At 53.4% G+C, this 16,933-nt stretch overlaps 7 protein-coding genes across 7 annotated transcripts; 4 read left to right on the forward strand and 3 right to left on the reverse strand.

Moving 5' to 3' along the window:
* Positions 1-9: 9 nt before the first annotated feature.
* On the forward strand, positions 10-792 carry LY79DRAFT_547213 (uncharacterized protein). Its single transcript, XM_060557303.1, has 3 exons — positions 10-218; positions 290-398; positions 446-792. Exons 1-3 carry the CDS (start codon positions 188-190, stop codon positions 513-515), a joined length of 210 nt encoding a protein of 69 aa, XP_060416315.1. The 5' UTR covers positions 10-187; the 3' UTR covers positions 516-792.
* Positions 793-1,094: 302 nt separating this feature from the next.
* Positions 1,095-2,943, forward strand: LY79DRAFT_511255 (cytochrome P450; the record flags this gene model as incomplete). The annotated part of the gene is made up of 6 exons (XM_060554246.1): positions 1,095-1,423; positions 1,479-1,509; positions 1,595-1,738; positions 1,817-1,946; positions 2,033-2,696; positions 2,766-2,943. The coding sequence occupies 6 exons, from the start codon at positions 1,095-1,097 to the stop codon at positions 2,941-2,943; spliced, it is 1,476 nt and encodes a 491-aa protein (XP_060416316.1).
* A 2,303-nt stretch (positions 2,944-5,246) lies between these two features.
* On the forward strand, positions 5,247-6,579 carry LY79DRAFT_668070 (domain found in IF2B/IF5; the record flags this gene model as incomplete). The annotated part of the gene is made up of 2 exons (XM_060563469.1): positions 5,247-6,230; positions 6,295-6,579. 2 exons carry the CDS (start codon positions 5,247-5,249, stop codon positions 6,577-6,579), a joined length of 1,269 nt encoding a protein of 422 aa, XP_060416317.1.
* Positions 6,580-6,923: 344 nt separating this feature from the next.
* On the reverse strand, positions 6,924-8,788 carry LY79DRAFT_547223 (uncharacterized protein). The gene has a single exon (XM_060557304.1). The coding sequence runs from the start codon at positions 8,673-8,675 to the stop codon at positions 7,383-7,385; it is 1,293 nt and encodes a 430-aa protein (XP_060416318.1). The 5' UTR covers positions 8,676-8,788; the 3' UTR covers positions 6,924-7,382.
* Positions 8,789-10,563: 1,775 nt separating this feature from the next.
* Positions 10,564-12,264, reverse strand: LY79DRAFT_511325 (uncharacterized protein; the record flags this gene model as incomplete). Its single annotated transcript, XM_060554252.1, has 4 exons — positions 10,564-10,717; positions 10,817-10,880; positions 10,969-11,440; positions 11,743-12,264. 4 exons carry the CDS (start codon positions 12,262-12,264, stop codon positions 10,564-10,566), a joined length of 1,212 nt encoding a protein of 403 aa, XP_060416319.1.
* Positions 12,265-13,207: 943 nt separating this feature from the next.
* Positions 13,208-14,465, forward strand: LY79DRAFT_511213 (uncharacterized protein; the record flags this gene model as incomplete). The annotated part of the gene is made up of 4 exons (XM_060554236.1): positions 13,208-13,645; positions 13,717-14,061; positions 14,113-14,202; positions 14,259-14,465. The coding sequence occupies 4 exons, from the start codon at positions 13,208-13,210 to the stop codon at positions 14,463-14,465; spliced, it is 1,080 nt and encodes a 359-aa protein (XP_060416320.1).
* Positions 14,466-14,744: 279 nt separating this feature from the next.
* Positions 14,745-16,219, reverse strand: LY79DRAFT_547235 (Tim17/Tim22/Tim23/Pmp24 family-domain-containing protein). Its single transcript, XM_060557305.1, has 2 exons — positions 15,175-16,219; positions 14,745-15,114 (listed from the first exon to the last, which is right to left on the reverse strand). The coding sequence occupies exons 1-2, from the start codon at positions 15,835-15,837 to the stop codon at positions 15,052-15,054; spliced, it is 726 nt and encodes a 241-aa protein (XP_060416321.1). The 5' UTR covers positions 15,838-16,219; the 3' UTR covers positions 14,745-15,051.
* Between the last annotated feature and the right edge of the window lie 714 nt (positions 16,220-16,933).

Below are 16,933 nucleotides of genomic sequence, written 5' to 3' on the forward strand. Positions count from 1 at the left end.
GTCTCACGGGACGAGATGTCCGCTTAACTCAACTTGTTCCAACTCAAAAAATAAATCAATAAAGGACGCTACTTCAATCTCGTTGTTACAGCCTCCCACTTCGTCTCGTAAACTATCTCGACTGTCGAATCTGATCCCCCGCCAACTCATCTTTCCCAGCACAGTATCCTCCGTTCCGCTTTCAAAGATGTGCTTCGGCGTCACCTGCTCGACTTGCTGTAGGATGAACTCAAACCAAGCGCACTGCTAGAATGTGCAACAAATCACTAACGCCCGACTCCCCGAGCAGCAAAGGCAACCTGGCGCGGCTGCGGAGCGCACATCCCCGCGGCGCTCAGCGGCGTGCCCGAGGACCAGTGGTGCACCTGCACGCCTAAGGTCACGGTCAACGGCAAGGAGTACCCCCGGCGGGAACGGTGTCGATTCCTGGTATGTCTTGGTTGAGCGGCTTGTTGAGCAGAGGCAGTTCGAATGACAAGGCGGCACAGGGCACTGAGAGACGGGACGAGCTGTGACGAGCTGTCGGCTTGATGCGCGAGCTGTCGCCGTGGAAAGGCGGCTGTACTTGTATGATCTGACTGGGGGGCGTTGGTGAATGTTGGCTTGCAGAGGGACGACGAGGGAACGGCGACGATGTAGAGGAATCTTGAGTTGAATTAAAAATCTATCGCATCCTATGCCTTTCTCAACAACGTTCACATGGCTCGCGGGAAGCACAAAATGAAAGAGACCTTTGCAGCCGAATTCCGGACACTGTCACGAGCATGCGTTCGAGGCAGGCCTATTGGTACCTAGGTAGGTACGGAGGGGTAATCGGCGTTGTATCAGTGCCCCTCACCCCTCGCTTTGGGGCTCACAATGGGTTCCCCTTACCTAAACCCCATCCTCGGGTACCCCTATCGGCGCCGGCGCTCAGTCGTTAACAAATCGAAACCATCTGATTGAGCCAGCGCTATCGGGTCTCCGGAGCTGATAAGAGTGCCACCGGTTTCGCTCACGACTGGACGGACCGCCTTCTTGGACTCCCCGTTGCGATTCTCACTCTTCTCTGACCGAATACGCAATCTTTCTCTACTGGTGTGAGAACCCGGACGATGTTACTGCTCTCTCCTCTGCTTCTCGGAGCGGTCTCCGCCGTGCTCCTTGCGCTTTATCTAGTCCGCTGCGTCTCGTCGCCCTTGTGGAAAGTACCCGGCCCGCGGGCATCGGCCTTCACGTCGCTCCTCCTGAAGTGGCATGAGCTGCGTGCGAACCGGACGAGATACATCCACAGCCTGCACCAGGAGTATGGACCGGTCGTCCGAGTCGCGCCGAACGAGGTCTGCTTTACCTCCTATGAGGCCGTCAAGGAGATTTACTGCTCCGGCGGCAGCGGCTACGACAAGACGGAGTTCTATGACTTGTTCAGAGTCTTTGGACGTAGGTGTGTGTGACGGATACTGAACCTGACGTGAGCCGGCACTTGCTTACGTTCTCAGGACTATGTTTACAACGTTGAACAAGGAAGATGTACGGCTCCTGCCCTGGCCCCCCCAACTCGTGATTCGACGTGAAAGTGTAGAAGGGGCAAAGAAGAGACTCATTATGTAACCAGCACGCGAAGCGGAAGAGAATCATAGCAGATAGGTACGCGAACAGCAATGTCCTCCGGCCGGCGCCCCTGAGCGGGATCCAGGAAAGGTCACGACGGTTCATTAACCGATGCGAGGCATCCGTGGGCAAGTGTCACGACATCTTTGTAAGTCGGGAATGCCCACAGCAGCAAAGAGTACATCCCCCCCCCCCGACGGGCGTATTAACCGCGGTCTCCCATCAGATGAGTCTTCACTCATACGCTTGCGACTGCGTCACGCACCACCTGTTCCACCCGTACGGCAGTAACTGCCTTGAGGACGAGGCAGACGAGGAGATGATGCACCAGGTCGCCGCCGACGACAGCCTGCAGAGTGAGTAGTAGCCCCAAAGCCATGCAAACAACCAGAACCTATGACCACCAATCGGGCTAATGCTCCCGTGCGCGCTCGTCACGCAGACCGTCTCGTCCAACACTACAGCCCCATGCTGCACAAGCTCCTCTCCAGGATCCTCTACCTCTTCGCCAGGCCCCGCGAGACGCCCCTCGCCGACACCTTCGTGGTTGAAGCCAGCAAGAAACTCGACCCAGCCTCGTTCACGCTCCTGAGCCGGTTGCACGAGAAGTCGAGCGGCGGCCAGCAGGGGATGGATCAGCTCGATATGGCGGGCGAGTGCCTCGACCACATGGCGGCGGGCATCGACACGACGGGCGATGGGCTGTGCTTCCTCATGTGGGAGCTCTCGCTGCCGCGGTCGCTGCGGTTCCAGGAAGAGCTGCGGCGGGAGCTGAGGGAGAATGCCGGGGCCGTGAGCGCCACGTCGTTCGACAGGTTGCCGTTCCTGGACGCTATTGTGCAGGAGGGCCTCCGGTGCTTCCCCGCCATCCCCATGTCCCTGCCGCGGTACGTGCCCCGTGGCGGGCGGACCATCGACGGCTACTCGATCCCTGAGGGGACGGTCGTCAGTTGCCAGGCATATTCGGTCCACCGCATCAACGATGACGTCTTTCCCGAGCCGGACGTGTTTGATCCGAACAGGTGGATGGGGGCGACGGGCGATGCCGAGAGGAAGCGGCTCATGTTTGCGTTTGCCAACGGAGGCAGGGGCTGCGTCGGGAAGCAGTGAGTTCTCGCGCCCATTCCCCTACATGCGAGTGACAACGTCCGTCGCTAACTTGGAGATGCGTGTAGCCTGGCACTGGCCGAAATGAAGACGCTTCTGGCGGACATTTACTCCCGTTACACGACGCTTCCTGAGACGTCGATGACGTCCGAGTCGATGGCTATGTCGGACCAGCTCATCTCGTCGCGACCGCTGGGTCAGAGATGCCTGCTGCAGTTTATCCCTGTTGGTGAGAAACGAGAATAGCGCTTTTTTCTATTACGAATGGGACTGCATGAAACGAAAAAAGACATTCATCGCCGGGAAACCAGAGAGCTAACGGCTAAGCATTCCTTGGAGCGGTTGATGACTTTTTGTTTTATCAGCATTGTGGTACAACTGGGGAAGGAACGTGGATAGAGAAAAGAGAGGGAAAAAAGAAAGAAAAGAAAAGAAAATGGTGTCTCGTAACGGATGAGACAGCTTGGCATGTTCCTGTCAAAATAGTTACGTGGACGGCTCAGACAGAGTTTGCGAGTCGGGGATGACGCTTGGTTGGCCAGCGTCAGGCGAGGCGATGCGAGCAATGGCGCGCGTGCTGCGCGGGCTGCAGATTGCAGGCTGCAGACTGCATTTGCTGGCCCACATGGATGGGATGGCAAATCGGATTGCACCCCATGTTCATTGATATTTTGTCGCTTATTGTGACGTTTATATCCTGTTCCAGTGTCACTCTCCTGACTCCCATACGTTTTGCTGTACGATTTGCGCTTCCTGAAGTGGTGGGGCAGGCTGCTTAGGGCCCGTGCGTCCAGCGCGGAGCTGTCGCAGCCTCCCTTTGGATGTCAGCCAAGAGGAATCCGCGCCAGTGTCTCCTCCATATTTCTCGTCTCAGTGTTGCCTGGCAGTCGAGGGAGAGAGAAAAATCGGACCATGAAACATCGCTGCAGAGTCGGATAGGCCCAGAAAGTGCAGCCAGGGCTGATGCCTTTTCTGTGCGGGGTTGATATCAATCATGCAAACCCGCAACAAAATTTGGATTGAGGCCAAATAACATTGCACTGCCCACCTACTTACCACCTTACCTACCTTACGTACACAGTAAACCGAGAGGTGTCAGGGCAGCGTGTGGGCTTAAAATATCATATACACAATATCATATCTACAGATAAAATGTATATGTAGGTACCTTATGGCGGTGCGTGTGGCGTTCTGGACACTGGACTGGTCTGGTGGCACCCCTTGCGTGGCGCAACCAGCAGGGCTACTTCTGAAGCGAAAATGGCTTGATTCAGAGTTTAGAGGGTGCCGCGCGCTAGTGACAGGTAAATTACCTACCTACTCAGCAGGGTCTCGCCAGGCTGTCAGGCCTGTCAAACTTTCCACAGCCTCGGTCTCTGCAGGGAAGGTAGCGTAGGTAGGTACCTAGTGTAGGTGCCTACGAATAATTCACATTCTCCAGGTAGGTACACTACAAGCCCAATGATTAGGTAGGTTAGGTAGGTTAGGTAGTGAAAAGGGTTGCAACTGTACTCCGTACTGGCAAGTTCTACTGGTAGTACGGCTGAGTACCTACCTAGGCAGGTAACTACACGTACAGCTCAGGTACCTGATCTATGTACAAACAGTGCGTTGTTAACCAGTTTTTACCATTGTTCCACGTGTCTCCGAGTCTCCGACGCTGTCCCATCCCTCGCCTCCGCCCACACTCCACCCGGACCTTTTTTTTTTTCTCTCTTCTCCGAAACTCTTCCCACCTACCCAGTCACCTCCGTTTTCTCCTCTTCCCACCCACAAGAAAGAAAGAAAAAAACCGCAACAAAAACCCTCCGCTCGGAGATTCATCGAGCACATATCGCAATTATCGCAAAACCCACCTTGCCCAAGTCCCACTTCACTGCCCTGCTTAGGCATCCTCTGCACGTCGTGCCCACTTGCGGTAAACTCTGACCCGTACAAAACCTCTACTCCCCCTCTTCTCTTCAGAAAACATCGCCACCTTCGTTCAAATACCACAACCTATCGTCAACAAAATCTACACCAGCAGCATCCTCTCTCGCAGTGTTAACGACCGCTGAGTCCTCACCCCCGCGAGAGTTGAACATACAACGACACCCTCACGCGGTACACGGCACATAGCAGTTTATGTATCAGCACGACAATACCACCGTCTTCAGACACTTCGTCCCCAAGCTGCAATCATTTCGCATACCGCGGAAACCTTGTAGCCACAACATCAGTTCAGTCGGTTGAAATCCCGTCACATAGACGAGTTCATGAATTCTCGACAGCAAAGACGATCTAGTCTCGCTTTACCACATGTCCATCAACAATATCCTTGAGCATTGAGTCCGCCTTCTTGCTCCCTTCCCCCCAAACCAGCCTCGTTGCCATATCGTCGATTCCGATCCTAACCACCGACCTCGCCGGCTTCTTAATGCTACCCGTCCGCTCAACCGACAGCACCACCAGCTTCGCGAGCCCATTACTTCCCACTCTAACCAGTCTCCTATACCATTAACTTTCCCTACACACCCTTCTTCAGTCATCCAATTATCAATACCGCAATCATGGCTTCCCTCATCAACGTTCGCCGCGACGTCAAGGACGCTTTCTATCGCTACAAGATGGAGAAGATCGTCACCAAGATCGAGGGCAAGGGCAACGGCATCAAGACCGTTGTCGTCAACCTGAGCAGCGTCGCTCAGTCCCTCGCCCGTCCCGGTGCCTATGTCATCAAGTACTTCGGCTTCGAGCTCGGTGCCCAGACCAACGTCGACCCCGCCGACGACCGCTGGATCATCAACGGCTCCCACAATGCCGCCAAGCTGCAGGATCACCTCGACGGCTTCATCAACAAGTTCGTCCTCTGCAAGAAGTGCAAGAACCCCGAGACCGACGTCAACATCAAGGACGGACGCATCCTCCTCGACTGCAAGGCCTGCGGCCAGCGCTCCGAGGTCGACCTCCGCCTGAAGCTCAGCGGTTACATCCTGAAGAACCAGCCGAAGAAGGGCAAGAAGGACAAGGCTGAGCGCAAGGCCGCCCGCCGCGCCAAGGCCAACGGTGCCAACAAGGAGAACGGGCAGGGAAGCGGAAGCGGCGGCGAGGGATCCGAGAATGGCTCCAACGACGCCGATGACCAGGACGTTGGTAGTGACGACGAGTTTGAGAAGATGAAGAAGGAGGCTCCCGAGATTGACAGCTTCGAGACTCAGGAGCACGAGTGGGCTGTCGACATGAGCGAGGATGCCGTCAAGGCCCGCCAGGCTCAGCTTCCCGTCGAATTCAAGCAGAAGCTCAACATTGGCGACGACGACGAAGAGGATGGTGAAGCCACCGGCAACACCGTCTACGACGAATTCGGCACCTGGATCCAGGATGAGGCGTCTTCCAAGGGTGGCATCGATAATGTCGATTCCATTGACATCTTTGTCAAGGCCAAGGAGCTTGGCATCGAGGCCAAGCACCGCGCCGTCCTTGTCTTGGTCCAGACCATCTTCGACGAGAACATTGTCGCCCAGATTCCCAAGCGCGCCGGCATGATGAAGCAGGTTTGTTCATCATTCGATGTCTGTGCTATTGAGATCCACAACTGACTGACCTGTCTCTTCTTAGTTCATCACCTCCGACCGCCACGAGAAGGCTCTCCTCGGCGGTACCGAGCGCCTCATCGGCCAGCTCAGCAAGGACCATCCCGAGATCTACAGCCAAATCGTCAAGATCCTCCAGCTGTATTACAACCACGACCTGCTGAGCGAGGAGGTTGCCGTCAAGTGGGGCAGCAAGGCCAGCAAGAAGTATACCGACCTTTCCATCTCCAAGAAGGTCCGCAAGGCCGCCGAACCCTTCATCAAGTGGCTCGAGGAGGCATCGGAGGAGGAGTCGAGCGACGAGGAGTAGATGGGCGTGCTTTGATGGAGTTTAGCCACGTTTGGGGGGGCTTTCTGGGACGGCGCTTCGCTCATTTGGGAACCCCCCTCGCCCCTTCGTGTTCAACGCTTACTTTATTTTTATCTGCATCGCAACCCTGTCTTGTCATACTCACTCGTTTTTTCTTCTTCTTCATCTTTGTGCTCCCGCGGATGATGCCGCGATTGCGCGGTCTCATCCCTGTGAGATGTCTCATTGTTGGATCCACAAGTCGTCGTGGCTTTAGGTAGCTCTGATACTATAGATTGCAGCAAACGGCACAATGTCCACTCCTTCTAGCCGCACAATGTTCTCGTCCCTGATGATGATTCATTTTGCTCTCATTGTAATGCGATGTTTCTATGTTTTCTCGGCTGACCCGACTTCCAGGGGAATAGCCCAATATCACGGTCTGTCTCGTTCGCGCCCGTGTGTGGTAAATCTCAAAACTCACGTGAACGAACCCCGTCCTCCGTCCTGTTTGGCGCCAGATGTGCTGCTCCTTGCCTCATCCCCCGACAATGCCGTGCCAATACGAATAAGAAGAAGACTATCGGACCAGACACGCCCCTCGCCTCACTCCTGACAATGCAATCTCAAAAGAAACCCCGATGTTTTTGGATCTCGCAACCTCACCCAAGGCAAGGACAATGTCGAGAACACCGGGTCCAAGCCAATCAGTATGCATGCTCTTCCAAGTCACCGCCCGTCATTGCAGACCCGGTCCCACTCCATCCGATACACACGAGTACGGCATGCCCCGCTTCGGTTGAGCTCTGTCATCGACATCAGCTTCACCAGTTGTCCGCCGCACCGCCGGTCGACTGGGCCATAGATGTATCACCCCAGGGGAGGTTGTTATCCCAGGCACCTGGCATGCTCTTGCTGCCGCTCGAGGCCTTGCTCATCTCTGTTGCGGTCGGATTCCAGTTGTCGCCGCTCGTAGTCCCGGGGCCCCAGTTGTTCGGGCTTTTGCTGTTCGTGGGCACTGCGTTATTGTCGGTACCCCAAGCCGATTCGCCGCTGGAGGCCCATTCATCTCTGTTTTTTGATGTCTCCTTCGAGCTCTGCTTGGATCCCTTGCTATTGTTAGAGTTACCCACGGGGCTGTCGGTCGTTGGACCAGCATTGTTATCCCAGTCGCCGTTGGTGGAGGGCTGGGACGTATTCTTGCTAGGCTTGTTCGGCTTGTTCGAGCCATTCAAGACGACATGCCCCGAGTAGCCGACGTTATTTCCCTGTTCATCCCAGTTGGTAGCCGGTTGGGGTTGACCACTGGGGCCGCGGTTGTCGCCGCTGTTGTTATGCTGGCTCTTGCTTGACTTCTTCGAGCCAGAGTGGTTCGAACCCGTCGACCAGTTGTTGTAGTTGCCCTCTGCGTTGGTCCAGGCATCACCTGGTTGGTTATTGTACGCCCCCCATACATCCTGATTGGTGTTGGAGTCGCCCCAAGTGGTGCCATTCATCGTTGTCCAGCCATCGCCGCCAGAATTTGCCTGAGCATCGTTATTCTGGGTATTCCCTGAAGTATTCCATCCGCTGTTGCTTCTATTACCGCCAGTCGCAGCCCATGCTGAGTTACTTCCTTTGATGCTTCCTTGGCTCTTCGCGGGAGTACTCCATCCAAGATCCGGGTGCTGACCGCTAGGTATCGGTTGCCAATCAGACACCTTCTTTGATCCCCATGACTTCCTGCTTCCGTTGGATCCGCCACCATTTGTTTGTGAACCGTTCCTATCCGGACTGGGCTTCTTGCTGGTGCCTTTGGCGAAGGCAGCCCAAGGAGTATCTGGGTTCACCGTCAGGTTGATGTTGATAGGGGAGGTTGGAGCGACCTTGTTGGGGCTGGCCGGCTTTGTCCCAGGGGATGGAGTCTTGATATGCCGAGGTCCAACATTCGTATCCCATCCCCTATCCTTATTTTTGGCGCCCGTAGATACCCCGTCTTCTTGAAGAGCTCCCGACATGACGGGCTTCGGAGATCCCTTCGGTGAACCAACTTTCGTTGGAGACATGGGACCCCACCACGACGGTATCTGTATCTGCATCGGATCGACCGGCGCCATGACGGGCGGTCCTCCAGGCATACATGTTATCGGGACAGAGCCCCATGGGGACTGGCTCTTGAAGTAATTGTCTCCGGGGTTTTTAGGGTTGGCAAATCCATGAAAGTAGGGGTTCTGCAGAGGATGAGGTACGCCCATAGGCAAAGGTGCCTTGTTCGGATCGCGGGCAGGGTACAACATTCCATAGGGGTTTCCATAGGCCGGTCCATGATAGACCCGGACAACACCGTGCTGAGGATCGTGAAAGGCGTTGGGTCGGGGATCTTCGACGCCCTCAATAGTATGCTCAACCTGGAGAACCTCGGCGCGGACCGGCATGATAAGATTCGGCCGACGCAAGTGAGGGGACAAAGCTGCCTCTGGTCTCAACTTTTGTGGATTTTTGACATTCTGGTATGTCTCCTTCTTTTTTGATGCATCCACATCCTGTTTCGTATTGCTGGAAGGACCGACATTACTCAGCCCGGCGTCGGCAACGGAGGCGTTCTCTTTGCCCTTCTTCGAGGATTTCTTGGTGTCATTTGTCTTTTCCCGCTTTTTAAGATCGTCTACATTCTTCTTTTTCTTGGGGGGCGGCGGTGTCTCTTCCTCGCTCTCATCTGTCTCGGTGTCGGTCTCTGTCGCCTCAGTTTCGCTGTCTTCGCTTTCTGATAAAGATTCTACTACCTTCTTCTTGACTGACTTGTCGCCTTTCTTCTTCTTAGACTTGGACTCTGCCTCGGACTCGGAAGTTCCCTCATCTCTGTCCGGTTTGTTTCTTCCTTTTCCTGCCTTATTTAGCATCGTCTGTAGCCATAAGATCTGTAAACATACAGTCAAGCCAGGGTTCATAATTACCTTTGGAGCCGTCGTCGGAGTCAGTCGTCTTCAGCGCAGACTTTGGAGCAAGCTTGTCGAAACGGACTTTCTTGACACCCGAGTGGCCATTGGGGCTCTTGCCAATGTTGGCGCGAGGGTACGTAATCTTGACCGTTTCTTCTTCAGATTCGTCGTCGGTAGAGATCTCGACGCTGATGCGTTGCCTGCCACTGGACTTCCTGCTTCTGCGCCTGTCGACAGAGTTACAATACTCTTCGACGCTGACTCCAAGAGCCCACTCGCAGATGGTAGAGCTCCGGGTCTTGCGCGTCATGGCTGCGGTTGATTGCCTAGGCGACCTGGTCAGTGGTTCTATAAAGTAGATCGACACGAGTCACCGATGTAAACTCGTGATGAAAGTATCCTGTTATATCAGAAGTTCATCATTTCCTCATGATGGTAGAAGACTTTGGGGTTCAAGGATAGAGCACGGCGTTCTTTGGGTGAAACGTTGAAAGGACGTTAACGTGGAGAGAAGGTGCCGTCAAGGCAAATGAATGGACTGTTCAAATTAGGAAAGCGCCGCCCAAAAAAGCAAGCCCGACTGCTCGGGCACGCTTGTCGTTTTAGAATCTTGTTTCAAAAGCGAGGAAGAATGTTTAGGTAAACTCATGCCTGTGTCACTGTCTCTTCTTAAGTTGGCTAGAGTGGCTAAGGTGAGAAAATGATGTGCCAGGCGACGTCCTGTTCAAATGAACCCTCGATTCAAGAGGGTGGAATGGGAATTGTAGCAGAAACACCACGATACCACGAATAAGACTGGGTTTTTATATGATTCTCAAGGTCTCAGTCTGTTTAGGTTGGTGCGAAGAGTCTCCTCCAGAGATTCACAATGAGCCTCAGCATGGAGATGCTGACCTACATCTAAACTGCTTATCGAGAGCCACATCTAGGTCGACTGACACATTCAGCCTGACGTTCGATCATGGAATGTGTCGTGTCGCATGTAGGCATAGGAAACAACGGCGCACTCTTCCAATCTGCCCATCCAAATCCGACCTCCCTATTCACCAATGGCGGTTTTCTCAGACACTCTCGTATATATGGAGATCTATTTTCGTGGTCTCCGTCTCCTCTCACACGTTAGGCTTCGCGGAAAAAGACCATAAAGGCAAAAAAAGAAGGAGAAAAAAAGAAAAACGCTTGAGTCTGGCTGGCTTACCTTGGTGAACTGGGTGGTGAAGATAAAGTGTTTCCGCAGGGGGCTTCGTTGGGGAAGCGTGGACTCGCAGGAAATTGTGTCAGGAGGTTGAGGTAATCTACCGCTATCAGTATTATGTCTTTGTTTTCTTATGGCAACTCACAAGTAAGCCTGCAGCGCATCATCGTCGCAAATTGTCATGCCCCGACCTCTGCTAGGCTTGATAGCTTCGCTTAATGTCAGTGCATTACACTCCATGCGTATTTTATCCCGGTTGACTTACCAATTCTAAATGACTGGTCTAGTTGGGTAAACGGACAGCGTAGAAGTAGCCCTCGTTGGTGATGTACCAGCGGCAGTCGCCAAGGTTGTCAATAGTGAAACGATTGCGCTGGGTCCAGTTACCGTCAACTTCTCGAACAGGATAGTAGCGGGACGGGTCGTCATCAGCAGGCTTGAAGTCCTGGGGCTCAAAGAGACCGTTCGCATGGGCGAACTGAGCTTGCTCCAAGGCAATCTCTCCAGCGGTTCTGCCGAATCCGGTGACATCGGGAGGAAGATGAGAATTACCTGCAAAGACAGGAGTACCACCACCACCCGGCATCTGCAAGCCCATGAAAGGGGCACCTTGGAACACGGAAGGGTTCATAGCAACCGGAGGGGCTTGGAGCATGACGGGTTGGCCAGGCATAGCCATACCAGACTGTATGACAGGCTGCTGGGCCATGACGAACTGGGGGTTCTGAGGAGCCTGGCCAATATAGGTGATGTTGTTGGCAGGTTGTTGCTAACAATCCGAAGTCAGCATGAGACTCAGGGAAACACGGGACAAGCTAAAAAAGAAGGAAAAGAAAAAGAAAAAAGAGAATAAGACGTTAAATCGATAATGAAGATCCACATCCTCGACTAGCTTCATGAGCCACTTGGCTCAATAAACATCCGAAGCATCGAAAGGCACTAGCGTAGAGGTTATTGGTAACTTGCATAATACTGATGGACAAGAACAAGAGGCGGACCAAGAATGACTGGGGCCGCCCGAGGAGCAACAATAGAAGTCAGCGGAAAGACCTGTACTTGAGGGAGACCGACATGATAGACAGTGCCGGACGGTATGCCGTTGTCGAAGCGAGGCACGTAGACGTGCTGCATGACACCGTGGGTGGTGTCTGGGACAGGCGGCTGAAAGTGAAGCCCACCAGCCGGGGGAGCGGCGTTTTGGTAGTCGGCCATGTTGACGTAATGAGGAGCTTGGAGGCCGTACGGGTTGTATTTTCCAAAAGCTGCAAAGTTGCTTGGTTCGTTGATGTGATGGGTTGGGTTGTGGGGGATAAATGGACTAATGTGCTGGTGAGGCGTCTGACCGAAGTGAGGAAGAGCAGCAGGGAAGTTGTGGCCAAGATTGACCGAGGCAGAGGGGTTGGTGGAGGTGTGGATAAAAACACCAACGTCTTCACTATGGTCCCCTTTGGGTCCGCTGAAGGCAGGAGCGGCCGAGGTCTCGGTTTCCAGGGTGGTTGGAAAGGAAGCGCTGTGGCCACTGCTGTCGTTCTGGAAGCGCACCTGGCGGGGGTTGGTGCTGTTGGTAGCCGACTTCAATTTCGGGGACTTCATGTCGAATGTTTGCAATCTTCAATTAAAGACTCGGCTCCGACAGTGTTTTCTTCGAGGGGTGAGTCTCTTTTTGTTTCGAGGAGTAAAATCCTGTTCGAAGAATCCGGGAGGGAGTCCAGGTCTCAAGTTTCGATGGATGAAAGGCCGGATGAGGTGGTTTCTTTCACTTCATTTCTTATCTCCAGGTTGAAAGAGTACAAGTTGAAGTACTCAAAGAATGATAGAGTGGGGGAAGACTTAGTTTCTAGCTCATAGCATGAGTCTCTTTGCTCCCCTTCACCCAGCCGCATGATGACCCGCTGTGGTTGAATACTCACGGCTTAAAACAGCCGCTCACCGCAGTGAAGCCGCAAGAAAGTCCATCAAGGTGTCCACAGAATCTGGAGACGACAGATAGGGAAGAGTGAGGGCAGATCATCACCGCCGGTATCCAGCAGCTAAGGGTAGAAAAACAACAGGTAGGTTACAATAATACAACAAGAAACATCCCACTTACATGCTCCATGACGTATCTTTGGCCATCCCAAACGTGCCTATATACAACAGGCGGGTCTTCGTTGTCGTAGTGAGCCTTCGAGAATGGCCAACATCCACACATTTTGATGGTACTTGTGGGTTAGGAGACGAGGTAGGGTGTCGGGTAAGGGGGGGGGGGCAAGGGAGAAGGGTGGTTTGCTGTTTGACGATTGCTGATTATAGGTATCTACCTACCCGGGGTTGGAATAGCCGAAGAAGGTGAAGGTTGTCACCAGACCAAAGGTGGCCGGTAGATTTGGTCCAACAGGGCCACGCCAGAGGCACCTGCCATGATCAGATAGCCGAACTCCAGTTTCATGCCCAGGTGCCCGACGCGATTTCCACCCGCAACCTGATATCTTCTCATACCTGAGCATCCACGGCATCGAAAAATCACCAATAGACACTCAGCCAGTAGCCAAACAAAATGGACCCTGCTCATGAGCTCCGTATACTTGCGGACAGTCTTTTCGAACTTGAGCTGGACAATATACGAGCAAGGTCACGGCATATTCCCTGTCACGAGTACAACCCATGGTCGTCAAACGGAAGGGGAATTCACGTATCCCATGAGCTTGGCGGATGCATCTTCTTGCCCAACGATGTCTCGACTCCGCTCCCCAAAAATACACAAGACCTCCACGAATCCATCAGTGTACGGCATAACAATCTACAATCATCAATTCAGCCGTTATCAGACCACCAGCTTTTGGCTTTACATGATTTACTGGACGAGGAGATTGACGACTACGCCTCTGACGATGAAGCTCTGATTCTAGGAGGTGGCATTTTCGGCTCCGTGGGTACCACGAGGCCTAAGCTTGTTCCGCAGTCAATTCGCAACGGCCTCTGGGTCAAAGAAAAGGTCTGAATATAACAATCGCAGTTCTTCCTTCCATCGGCCAAACACGAAGTCATACTGATCTTTTATCACAGGCCCAAAAGGTTGCCCAAATCAGACTGTCAACTTTCCGTGCATCCCCACTCCTCGCCAGCGAGTGCTTCAATGTCATCCTAATCCACCTCGACATGACAGGAAAAGTGGTCTCAGAAGAAACAACCTGGCCCAACTGGGCTGATTTTGGAGCATTTACGAAACGGATAGAAAGGAACTATGTCTCCATGTCAGACCTGAAGGGTGACTATTGGGCGGGTGTTCAACAGCACTATCTTCTCAGAATCGACGGGGTCTTCCGGTCTCAACCGAATCCTCCGCAAAGGGCAGCCGCCACCTTGTACCAGGATTGGCTTCGGGATCTTGACACGCAGAAAGAAATTTGGGTTTATACGATTGTGGATTCCGGCTGTCCTGTGGCCAGTCCTGAAAGCTAGGAGCACTTCAAGGAACTCGACAGCACATGCGTCTTTGTTAAGATGAAGACAGAGGGCCAGGTGAAGGGAAAGTCCATCGCCATGGCAAAGGTCTGTTTTATCACTTCGCATTATGACTAAGAGAATGAATTGTTGACTTGCTACAGCTTTGGCAGATAAAAGTAAGAAAGCTGCTGCCCGATATTCGGAAGCTGGAGGGCAGAGTACCCTTGGAAACCCCGGCTTTGGACGATGCAGAGGCCGCATTCAGCATTGGCTTGTTGCTCGAGGAACGAATTAACTCTGGTACGCTCGCGTCAGTTATGGAACAAACAAAGGGTCTCAAGTACGAAGACATAATGGAAGAAGACTAGCTTCAGGCTGGGTCGTATATGATGCGATCTTCTTATAGACCAAGGTCTTGCGCGAGAGCACTAAATAGCGGATGTCTCCGCCAAGCAGCGTTTACTCACAGTAGCCTCAAGACTGGCATTGTATTGTTTTCAGAGGGTCTAGTGTAGCACAGAAAACAAAATCACAAATGGAGAAATAGATGCAGCTCGTATGTAGCTGGGTGTCGACGAAGCTCCCTGCTCATCAAATGGTTGGTGGGATTACAACATGGTCACGATTCGGTGGGAAACTGAGAAGAACGCATAATGTTGCCTTTGTCGACAAGTACGTATCGAACGCCCACTACCACCCAGTGATGCGGTCTTCTAATGCTCCTTCCTAAAATACTGTACAAGGGTCCGCCAGAGGAGAGATCGTCCGTCACAATGCCCAAGACTCCCCTGAGGCGCTCTAAATTTCCTACTCAAATAACAGACAGAAGAAGCTCGTTTCGGGCGAGCAGTGTCGACCACGGATCCATTGTGATCCGCAGAGGTAATGGATTTTCATTAGTGGTGCGGGGTAGATTCCACAAAGATGATTTGTAAGTTATGTTACGTCGTAAAATTACAAGGCGGCTCGCTCGGAATGCACAGGCTCCGGGGCGGCGAAGAAAGTGCTGCGAATAACCTGTGGAGGAGCAGTTAGTGTCAGATCGACCGATGAGAGTTCGGAAAGGCCGAGGCTTACAGCCCAGGTACCAGCCACGGAGGCCACGATACCACCAGAAATCAGCATAGGCCGCAAACCCCGTGTGCTCTTGAAGACCATTCCGCTGAGCGCGCCGGCCAAGATAGTGTTTGCGGCGTCGTGCTTCCCTCTGAAGTAGCCAATACCAGCGTTGAACAGGTTGTAGGTGATGGCGACGACGCCGGCCGAGTTGCCGAGGAAAGGGCCGCGGCGGGTGACGGCGTTGAGCACTGAGTTGAGGCGCAGCTTCGGCGGCTGGTTGACGGATCTTCTCAGTCCCTCCTGAAGACCCCAGGCTCCTCCTATCGACAAGGCAGCCAAGTATGTGACACCGGTTCCGTAGCAGAGGTCGTCGGTGAAGCCTCGAGAGGGGAGGACAGACTGGCCAGGAGCGTCGGCCAGGGTCGCATCATCGAGGGAGAGATATTCGAGCGTGTCCTTGTTCAGACCGGAGAGGGGGTGTAGTTGCGACGGGTCGGCAAAAGAGGAGCTTTGGAGGAAAGACTCGACACCAGATCCTGCTGATGGGTCGAACTGGGTAGTGGTGGTCGCAGGCGGGCTGTTGAAGGTGGTTGTGGGTTCTTGGGCGGCGGGTGTATGGGGAACGCCTGCATCCTTCTGAGAGGACTTGCGACCAGAAAACGTATCCCAGAGTGATGACATGGCGAAATGTTACAGGCTCTGTGCGGATGAGATGAAGCCAGGGATCGGAGTTTGGGACGCGTGGACGGACAACAGGAATCGTAGGCTTACGAGCAGGCAGGCCGATGATGGAAGCTATCGAAAAAATTTGGGCAGACCAGTCGCGACTTGGACCGTGCGTTCGAGGTACAGTGGCAGCAGAAGTTGACGGATGCAACCTGCTGCAAACAAATTTGGCAGTTGGACCCCCACTTATTCCGGCTATCTTTCGGAAGGCTCGACTTTGGATTCTCCGGCTTACCTCATCGACGATGTTGCATTAAGCTCCGAGTATGAGTCAGCAGATGGGACTTGACCAGCGGGGTATGTTAGCTCAGCATCCATCATCTTCGCAACCTCTTCGCTAAGGGAGATGAATGCAGGAGTGGTGGAACAATGGTCTGAACGTCTCTGACCTACCTAACATAAGGTAAACTCGGCCGAACGCTAGGTGAAGGTCGGGGCGGTTGGTTGACATATTGATTCCAAATTAAACCTGCAAACAACCTATCACCCCCTCACCCTAGCCACTCAGTCGCTGTTGGTTCATCCTTTGAGCTCAACCGCGGCGGATAGTCACAGTTGGTTACTTTCCCGTAGCCAACAGCCCCCCTTTAACCGTTACTTTCGTCCAACCGGATGCCTTCACGTTGCTGATCCTGAGGCTACCCTAGACTACACATTGTATGGAATCACGTTTGATCCTTGGTCATGATGGGGCTGGCCGCTTGCTTATTGGCCTGCTGCAAAGTCTGAGCGAACAGATGGCAGGGTGCAGGTGATGTATGGCCGACAATGGATCTAAGCGCCCTGTCGGCACCCGGTAATTGTTGTTTAGCATGCAAGCCGTAGACGATGTGACTTGCTGATGACTGGCTCGTCGAGGCGCAAACCTGCAGGAAAATCAATATACATGCCACATGTGCCTCGGGGGCGGCGTGTAAAACTTGCTGCTGTGCCGCCTCAGCCCTTGGGGACTGCCAAAAACCATAACGTTCATTGTTAGTTGCCTGTCACATTGAGTGGCACCGCACGGTGTGGAACAACCTCTTTGACTGAATCACGTTATTTAAATGAC

Source organism: Colletotrichum navitas, assembly GCF_030913465.1.
Source record: "Colletotrichum navitas strain CBS 125086 chromosome Unknown LY79scaffold_16, whole genome shotgun sequence".
Classification (NCBI taxonomy): Eukaryota; Fungi; Ascomycota; class Sordariomycetes; order Glomerellales; family Glomerellaceae; genus Colletotrichum; species Colletotrichum navitas.

Coding starts and splice junctions, on each gene's coding strand:
- LY79DRAFT_547235 (XM_060557305.1), bottom strand. CDS start 15,837: ATGTCATCACTCTGGGATACGTTTTCTGGTCGCAAGTCCTCTCAGAAG. Junction 15,115..15,174: donor CCGTGGCTGGTACCTGGGCT/GTAAGCCTCGGC, acceptor GCTCCTCCACAG/GTTATTCGCAGCACTTTCTT.
- LY79DRAFT_547223 (XM_060557304.1), bottom strand. CDS start 8,675: ATGCCTGGAGGACCGCCCGTCATGGCGCCGGTCGATCCGATGCAGATA.
- LY79DRAFT_547213 (XM_060557303.1), top strand. CDS start 188: ATGTGCTTCGGCGTCACCTGCTCGACTTGCT. Junction 219..289: donor CGTCACCTGCTCGACTTGCT/GTAGGATGAACT, acceptor CTCCCCGAGCAG/CAAAGGCAACCTGGCGCGGC. Junction 399..445: donor GTCACGGTCAACGGCAAGGA/GTACCCCCGGCG, acceptor GTCTTGGTTGAG/CGGCTTGTTGAGCAGAGGCA.